Source organism: Apaloderma vittatum, unplaced genomic scaffold, assembly GCF_000703405.1.
Source record: "Apaloderma vittatum isolate BGI_N311 unplaced genomic scaffold, ASM70340v1 scaffold769, whole genome shotgun sequence".
NCBI classification, from domain to species: domain Eukaryota; kingdom Metazoa; phylum Chordata; class Aves; order Trogoniformes; family Trogonidae; genus Apaloderma; species Apaloderma vittatum.
In genome coordinates this window covers 63396-73214 of record NW_009736740.1, presented here as the reverse complement: position 1 = coordinate 73214, position 9819 = coordinate 63396, and the positions used below count along the sequence as shown (strand labels likewise).

The 9819-nt window shown below is 39.4% G+C and overlaps 1 protein-coding gene across 1 annotated transcript in view; it reads left to right on the top strand.

The window, feature by feature from the left end:
* The window catches only part of PHF14 (PHD finger protein 14), a gene marked incomplete at both ends in the record, with an annotated part of 64037 nt that overhangs the window by 7189 nt on the left and 47029 nt on the right, over positions 1–9819 (top strand). The window contains one exon of the mRNA XM_009877085.1: positions 4589–4757. Within this exon, the coding sequence (XP_009875387.1) occupies positions 4589–4757 (169 nt within the window). The remainder of the gene's footprint in view (positions 1–4588; positions 4758–9819) is intronic.

Genomic DNA, 9819 nt, shown 5'->3' with positions numbered 1-9819 from the left:
AGCAGGTTCCCCCCCTCTGCTTTTTTGAATACAGTTTTAATCTTTTGATTAAGCTGTGAAGAAAAAATGACTTTTTTTTTTTTATATATAGTCACCATGTACTTTTCAGATATTTGTGTAGGATATAATGGGAACTTATGCAAGAAGATAAAGTAAGAAAATGGGTATAGTGGGAAGTTCTTTGAAACTTTAGGCAGGCTGAGAGACTTTAAAGGGCTTAAAAATGTGAACTTTAGTCCTCTATTGAACTAGTAAGCAGGAAGCAGTTAAAAATAGTTCTCTTTCTTTTCTTGTTATTTTCTATTCCGTTATCACTGCTAATCATTTACTCGTAATTGCCAGCTTGAGCCTTTGCGAAAGGTTTATTAGTCAGACGCTTCATCTATATATTTCTGTAAATGTTAGGTAGTTTAGCATGAGTTTATTCCTAACGCTTCATATTTTATGTTGTGTTTGAGGATGCCAAATGATTCTGCTTACGCGTGTGATACTACGTGGATTAATTGTTCTACTTTCTGTCCGTTTCATGCCCAGCATTTAATAGAAATTTAAATTACAGTGTACAGAAAAGGATTTTGAAGTTGTTTAACTAAATCCACTATTACATGTAAAGGTAGGAAAAAAATCTTTGCGTTTTAAAGCTATTTTGTTTAAGTAAGGACAAATCAGAATTAGTTCTCTCAGTGTTTCTAAACGTTAAAAGCAGGTCGTGATTTTAGTCTGAGTAAAATCACAGTAAGAGTTTTAGACCTGGTGAGCACCAGTGTCTCACAGCTTATTAAGAAACTGATTTCAAGCACTTAACTCTAAGAATTCCTCCGTCCAGAGGCCTTCCAGTTTTCTCCAAAGTAACATTTATACATCTTGAATAATTTAGAAAGGAATTTATAACATAGTAAGTTCAAAGACTGTTCTCATTTCAGATGGATCTATTTTGAGAGGAAGAATACAACTATTTTGCACATAAAACATGAAAGCCTTAATTTCTGTCTGTTTTGATGTGGTTCTTTCAAAGCAGACCAGCACTTCTAATCATAGGGTAAAATGTTGTGGCATACTTTTATTGTAAAATTTTGTAAATTTTCAGTTTCTTGAAAATCCTGATGATTAGACACTAGAATATTCTCTTGATTGGTGTGTTTAACATAAAATTACGTCTTGTCACTCTCTCTGCCAGCTTGTGTGCTTTCCTGCTCCTGCCCATTCTGGATGGGCTGGGAACTGGATGTTTTCCTGGTAGAGAATGATCTGAACTGATGCAAAGGCAATGCACAAGTGTTTACAGGTGATACGATAAATCAAAATCTGATGGTAAAATACTGACATTTCTGTTAGGAGCTTGGTAGCTACCGACAGGGACTAGCTCCTTCTGTTGAACTGAGAGTGCTGAAAACCAGCGATAACTTCTGGTAGCGTATGAAATGCTGAAAAATGAGGACAACTAAACTTGGTCCTAAGGCTTAGTGGTTTTTATTTTTGTTCTGGAAGGCCAAGTTAAAATTTAAGTGGTCACTCTGCCGTGGGGAGTATTGGCTATGGGACAGAAGGGGCTGTGGAGTTACTGACCAGCAGTCATAGAATCATAAAATTGTCGGGATTGGAAGGGACCTCAAAGATGATCCAGTTCCAACCCCCTGTCATGGGCAGGGACATCCCCCACTAGCTCAGGCTGCCCAGAGCCCCATCCAGCCTGGCCTGAAAAACTCCCAGGGATGGGGCTGCCACCCCCTCTCTGGGCAACCTGTGCCAGGGTCTCCCCACCCTCATGGGGAAGAACTTCTTCCCAACGTCCCACCTGAACCGACCCATCTCAACCTGAATTGATCCACCCGTGAACGCTCATTCAGTATCTGGATTCGTTTCTTTTCCTGACCTCACTCACTGAGTATTGATCCAGCACATCTTGATTGTTTTTTCGTTCTGAATCATTCCATAACGATACAGAATTACTAACTTCTGTGTCAGTACAATATAATATTGCGTATGACATTGTTATGTATTTGCCACTTGTCCTAACTGAAGGGTGTTTGGGTTGCTGCAAATAACAAATTTTCGCTACCTTTACTCTCTGAAAGATGCTCTTTTAAGCTCTTTGACAAACTTTGTGGGTTCATATGTACTGTCTTTTATCTCCTGAATAAGAGCAGGCCTCCTTTTTTTTGTTTTCCTCCCCCTCCCAGTACCTCATTCAGCTTGTGTGATTTATTCAAATTACCAGAGCGTTGCTGTCATCTTAAAGCTGTGCTCCATGTTTCTTAAGTTCAAAGTGGTTTAATTCTTTGTAAACATTGCGGGAAGCGATTTATCACAGAGGATGTCTACAAGATCTGTTTCCTTCTACTTAAAACCAAGCCAAATTCTAACTAATAACTGTTCAGTTCTCCTTTCTAGACCTGTTTTCTGGAGGCACTGTAGTGGTGTTCACTCAGCACGAATTTAAATTTACTCTTTTCCCGGTATGTGCTGTACGCAGAGGATGCTGCTTTCTTCCAAATCCTCTTCTGGCCTGGTGCCCAGCTGTGGTTGTAAGAATGACTGAGTCTTCAGACTGAGTCTTTTTTATTTTCATCACAGAAGCCACTCTGAAACTATTACCATAACACAGTTAAGGCACTCTAGTTCATCTGTAGGGCAATAACTGAACAAAACCTCATTTCCCCCCTGCCCCAATATTTTGTAGTGTTACCTTTTCAATAAAATATTTTAAGATTTTTTATCTTGTTTTCTGCCTCACCTAGCAAAGATGTTGTTTGCTCTGTTGGGCAAACAGCAGCATAAGGAAGCATCATGTCATTTTTTTGGGAAGTAGCCGAGTTTTCGCTCTAGTTTTCATTGCCGCTTCACCAAAAGACCACCCCATCTCCAAGCTGTCCCTCCCCAGTTTTCTCAGTGGTGCAGATGTCCATTTGTTCACTTTGTAAATTTTTAGGTTAAAGGCCTCATTCTATCAGTTTCTGAAACTTGATGAACAGAAAGCACTCTTTGGTCCTTGAGTGCTTACTAAAACCCCTAAATAAAGCTCATTGTAGGGTCACACATTTCTTGAAGCTGCCCGTGTTTGAAAATGTGTTCACCCCCAGGCAGCACAGTAACATAAAAACATTGCTTCACTGTTAGCCTGGACCAGGAATTAATTTTTGAAATGAATGTGTGTTCCTTTTCACTTGCTCTTCTTGTCTTTTGCTAGCGAGTTTCATTTTGCTTTGTGAGATGAGAAGGTATCTCTGGTGCCATTGGTTCTGAGACCAAGCCTCATTGAAAACACAAAGCAACGCAGCTTTTTTCCATCTGTAGGTTGTTAGAGCTTAATCAGAGACTTTCTGTATGATAGAACGTTGCAAATCATCACTGAGATTTCCTGATGGATCAGTAATTTTTAGTACTAGACATATTTTATTACTACCTACTAATTATTTTCTCTGTGAGTCTAGATTAGTCAAGTCCAGACCAAAAGCAAAATGAGTTGGGGGTTAGACTAGATGATCTTTGGAGATCCCTTCCAACCCTTGACATTCTGTAATTCTCTAAAACTTGTGTACAGGAGTTGAATCTTGTGACACATTTTCTTCTGTTAATTTGCTTGTGCTGCATGGCTCTGCTTGCTAATTTATAGGTAGACAAAGATTGCTGAAATAGTTTGAAGGGTGACCTGTTGTGGTAGGTTTTCTGTTCAATGATTGTCTTTGGAAAGGTGAAATTAAGTGAGCATGACTTTAGCATAGCACATATTAGGATAGCATCACATTTTATGACGAATTCATGCAGAACACCACGAAATTCCAAAAGGTTCACATAATTTTTTTGCGACTGAATATCTTAATTTTAACTGATTATCTTAAAATATGGCAAAACTGAAGGAGAAAAATATCGACTTAGCCAAGGTTGCACTGTTAAGTTACCCAATCCAGGACTAGATGCCATCTATTTGAACTTGGTGGCCACTGGTCTGTCTGGTGGACCTTGGTGACTGTGGTTGTCTTCTGGTTTAGGCAGGAGAGGTGTGAGATCAGACCGCTTGGATCGGTTTGGCAGAATGAGCAAACATGGGAAGTTGATGGAGTTGATATTGTGTAGCCCTCACTGGAGTTCGTAGGAGAAAAATTGTTCCCGTCGAACACATCCATTGGAAGAAAGCAGCTCGGGCATAACATACATACCTGACTTTGTGCTTTTTTTTTTTTTGGGTATGGGACGGGTGTGCCTTCTTGCCACAAGTTTCTATTAACATTTAACTTCAAATAATTAAATACCTGGTTTTTGTTTGTCTCCTTCCAAAGCAGATTTGCTCCTTCATTTGGATAATTTTTAATGTGTGTCTCCCTGTTAATGCCAATTAATAGCAGAACATATGCTATTCTTTTTTTTTTTTCAGTTGGTATTTTAAAAAGAACATGTTTGATATGAGAACAGTACTGAATTACTCTTTTTTTTTTCTTAGTTGCTTAAAATAACATGGGTTTGAGGGACTTCTTCAAGTGGCTCTTGGGTTTCTTGACTTTTGGATATATTTTAATCCCAAACATTCCAATATGTCTCCTTTTCTGCTTTTGTTACTGCACTTTTAAATAAAAAATCTTCCACTTTGCAGGCAGTGCTCAGAGTGTGACCAGGCAGGCAGCAGTGACATGGAGGCTGATATTGCCATGGAAACCTTGCCAGATGGGACCAAAAGATCAAGGAGGCAGATTAAGGAACCAGTGAAATTTGTTCCGCAGGACGTGCCACCGGAACCCAAGAAAATTCCAATCAGAAACACGGTAAGTGATGGTTGAGTTGTTGTTATGTAGCTCATACTCATAACGGGTTTTTTTGTGATATGTTTTGGACATTTTGAATTGCAGGACTTCGATTTGGTTGGTGTTCTCATTATAAATTTCTCTATTTAATGCTTTTTCACTTGTGTTAATATATCGTGTTGCTGAAGTAAGAGGCTGGGAAGCACAGTGCTGAACTGAAGAGCCATACAGGATTTTCCTCTACTCATTATAAATTTCTCTATTTAATGCTTTTTTACTTGTGTTAAATATATCGTGTTGCTGAAGTAAGAGACTGGGAAGCACAGTGCTGAACTGAAGAGCCGTACAGGATTTTCCTCTTATCTGGGTCACAAAGTCCTCCGTTAATTGCAGAAAAAGGGAGAATTCAGTTTGCATTTACACTTAGCCTTTACAACTGATCTTCACCTTAGTGGTAAGGACACTTCTTGTATGCTAAGATTTAAATATATCCAGTTGCCAGTTCACAGAACTGTAGAGTGTTTTGCATTGGAGGGGACCTTTAAAGGTCATTGAGTCCAGCCCTCCTGCAGTGAGCAGGGACATCTTCAACTAGATCAGACTGTTCAGAGCCCTGTCCAACCTGATCTTGAAGCCCTGGAATGGGGCTTCCACCACCTCGCTGGGCAACCTGTTCTGGTGTTTCACCACCCTCATTGTATTCTTCCGTACATCTAGTCTAAATCTACCCACTTTTAGTTTAAAACCGTTGCTCGTTGTCTTGTCACAACAGACTCTGCTAAAAAGGTTGTCTCTGTCCCCTTCCAGAATTAAAAGGCCACGTAAGGTCTCCTGGAGCCGTCTCCAGCCTGATCATCCCCAACCCTCTCAGTTTTTCTTCACAGGGGAGGTGCTCCAACCGTCCGATCGTTTTTGCAGCCCTCCTTTGGGCCTGCTCCAACAGGTCCCTGTCCTTGCTCCTCTGAGGAGCCCAAAGCTGAGCACAGAACTGCAGGTGAGGTCGCACGGGAGCAGAGCAGAGGGGCAGAACCACCCCCCTGCACCCGCTGGCCACGCTGCTTTCGAGGCAGCCCAGGGTGCCATTGGGTTTCGGGGCTGCGAGCGCACATTGCTGCCTCGTGTCCAGCTTTTTGTCCCCCAGTACCCCAAAGTCCTTCTGGGCAGGGCTGCTCACAATCCCTTCATCCCCCGGCGTGTATTGCTGATATGGTGACATTACAGATGTAAAACGTTTGATCATTTCCTCATGTACTGGCGACCTACTGAGTGACAGCACATTTTACAACTATCACAAACCCTATTATTTCAGTTTTGTCAGCTTCCCAGTCTTACTAGTCCTTGTATGTTTGCTCAGACTTTACTGGTGGAGAGTTTTTGGAGAAGAGAAAGAAAAGCTTTTGCTTCCTGCACTGATGAAACATTTAGAATCTCTCTTTTACTTGGAACTGCAGCCTTTTAATTAATCACTGTGCTCTAATCTTTAAAATTTCACTCTCTTGCTTGCTCATAAAACACGATTTTTCCTGTGGGATGTGTCATATCACCTACAAAATGTCCAGAAAAGTGTCAAAGGGCTTTTCGGTCTGGCTCAGGGAATGAGTAGTGTTCCCATTACCCTTTGAACATGAGTAGTAATTTAAACCAGTAGGTTATCTTCCAGTCTGTTACTTAGCATCAGGAAATACTTCAGCCCTCACGTCGTAGGGTTAGACATACTTCATCTCTCACGCAGCACAACTTTATTTTCCTCATAGAGTTTTCCAGAATTATTCTTGCACTAGCAGATCCCATACGTAGCTCTTCTGGGCATACACTGGTAGGATTAAGCAAATATCTTCCTGGACTAACGTTAAATGTTTGCTTGAATTACATTTCACTGTATGTGGACCTCAGCTTTGATTTATGTAAGGATTCCTTTTCCTGGTCTATAACCAAGAACTTAAAGAATGACTCAATCCAAACCGTTTAATTTAGCTCAAACTGTTAGGAGTGTGAGTAATCCAAAATTAAATTTTGTGAATAATTGAGAACCTCTCTGTAGGCGAGACAAACAATGACTTTTTTCCTTTTTTTTTTCATTGATACTTTTTCTGACATTTGTGTCCTCACTGCTCAGATCCTTTAAAACAGCTAAAAATAAAGAAGAAAAAATTAGTAGTATGAAAATTACTTCACACTCCTCTTTCCTCGGTGTTCTTTGTATCTCTGGACATGTTTTATTCCATCTAGTTTTGGAAGGAATTGGCAAGGCTGCTTCGCTAACAGTGTGTAATCAACAAGTGCAATTATAAGACTGATTAATTATGTATCTGTTGCTCTTAAGGGGATTTCCATTTGTTTTGCCTAAATTTAGCTTGAATTGATATAACTGAAAGAAGAATTTTTTTTGCCACATACCTGAGAGAACAGAACGAATCTTACGTGTTTGGTTTCATTGTTGTGGTTTATCATCGTTAACTCTTCATTACTTTGACAGAAATTGTGGGTAAGCCCCAATATTTTATTTTGATAAAGTTGCATTAATTAATTACTGATGACAATAATAGCTGGTATCTGTAAGACACTTTATACAAGTGTATATCGTAACTTACTGTATGAAAAACAAATATTTAGTACTAAATTGTGCTTTCAGAACTGATATTTTGCAGTCAGCTTGTCCTGCAGCTCCTATTTGGTGACACTGATTTCAGAGATGATAAAGGATACCCCTTTCCATGAAAAATCACTTTCTCCCTTATTTGTAGTATTTTTTTTTCTGAATTTCTATCTGCTTGGGTTGTACTATGAAAAGACCCTTTTAGAAGCATTTGTAATTTTACTGCTGTTTCTCATCCAGTCTGATTATGGATGTGTACTCAAGTCCTGCCGCTATTATTTTTCAATTTCTTCTTGTTATCCTTCAAAACACCTGAATTCATTGATGTCGTGGATTTTCCTTTCCTGGGCTAAATTGTTTTTTTTAAAGATAATAGTCGTGGATTTTTTCAGCTTTAAATGTAGCCTTACAACTTCCTTTTGTTTCGCACTACTGCAAGAAATAAGGACGTGTCATTTTAACACGAGGTGCGACGCAGTCCGTTTCTGCTCCTTCCTTTCCTTTGTGAACTGAACAGTTCTCTTCAGTTTCTCCTCACCTGGTGAGCACTTCCCCTTACGTCTGTGCCAGGACACTCTTAGCAGAGATTTAGAGTGGAATGCTCTGCATTATTTGGAATGAGGTGCGTTTTCTTCTGTCTTCAGTCTGCTTGTGCAAAATGCTGGGGTGGGAAGAGCTGTGAGGAATATTCATTTTCCAACTCATTGAGAGGAAAGAGAGACCGTTTCATGAAAACTCAGTTGTTTGTTTGTTTTTTTTCCTGGGGACTACGTTGTTCAAATCTTAATTCCTTCTGATCTTGGATCAGATCAATGATGGCCAAGGACTTGTGGCAACTGGAGCCCACTAGTGCTTCCGTATGGAGCCAGAAACTCTGTTTCCTGCTGTAATTTGGGAAAGTGTAAGAGAAGTAAGTGTGAGGCAGGTTACTCAGAGTCAGGACAGTGCTTCTGCCTTACACAGGTCTTGACATGAACTGTGTGTCAGAGCACTATTTGACATCCTAATGCTGTGTGAGCGTTTTAAACCAACCCCGTGAGTTCTGTCAAGTGTTTGCATCTCTTAACTTGCAAATGCAGGATCTTTGTACCAAGAAGAGCAGCTGTTTCTAAGAAAATGTGAGGATGGAAAGTGCTTGGACCGCGTTGTGCTGGAGAGAGCGCCTGTCGTATTGTGCATTAAATGTAGCAAAAATTTACAAGCAGACCTGTCTGATTTTAATCTTCCTAAGATTAATTAGTTTGATTAAATCTTCCTAAGAAAGACCGTGTCAGAGAATGTATGTAAATGCAGAAGTAAATTTAAAGCGAATAGAATCCTGCTCTGAGTCAGAGTTTATACAAATTAGAAATGAGTGTTAATAGCCAAGACGTTAGACCTTTAATCTGATGTATAATGGTTTTATTTGTGGGCAGAATTTAATTCGTTGTTCCTGGTTATACAATTCAAGCCATATGTAGTGATCTCTTAAAAAAATGGACTGAATTTCAATGGTTTAAACTGACTTTATTTAAAATCTCTAATCTTTATACTTCCAGTTGCCTATTTTTGTAAGCTTCACAAATGATGGTTTCCGCTGCTAGGTAACTTCAGAGACATGAATAGCTAATGATTTTCTAATGGGTAACAGAAATCAGTAGTTAACAGGCGCAAACTAGAGGCCCATAAACATTTTTTATATTTGTTACAAATCTGAAGATGTTTTTTAACATCTGCTTTTTGCAACCGCACAACAGTTTCACATTGGATAATTTTATTATAAAGATTAAAAGCGTACAGTTGTTTGGAAAAAAAATCTTTAAGGAGCTATGGACAGTGCTTTACAGCAGTAAATTGAGGGATTAATACTTTTCTTCTACTCACCTACATGTGCTCAGTTTTTCAGAGACTATGATCCTCATTTATAAAGAACAACTAACAAATTGTCAACATCATTTGCTTTCCTTCAATAAAAAAAGAACCCAGGTTATTGTCATTTGTCACTGCTAAAATAATTTGGTTGGTCTAATGTCATATTTTTGTAAAACCAGCCTATGAAAAACATGCATTTAAGGGAATTTCCATGAATTTCTTTACTGGAAAATTTCATGAATTGTGCTTTGGTGCTGTCGTCTGGAAGTAGAATGGAGCTTCTGTGCGAGATGTCCGACGACACCTGAGTCTTCTCAATCACTGTTGTGCACCCTGAGAGCTGGTAGGGCATGCTCTTTACTATCAGTCTCGTTGGTCCTTTGAAGTTAAGCGGTGTTGGTGCTGTTGAATACACCATCCTCCAACTAATACTGTCCGACCTTGGTATTAAAGGGTGGCATGTTCAGGTTTTTTGGTGTAAATTCCATTTTTGGTTCCCTTTTGTTGAAAAGGAAATATCTACCCAGTGTTCTAAAGGCGAAGAAGGCACTTTGGGAACTGGATAGTTTGTTGAGGGGTTTAAATAAAGCCTTCTGAGCTCTTGATATTGAACTCATTTTCATTATCTAAAACGTG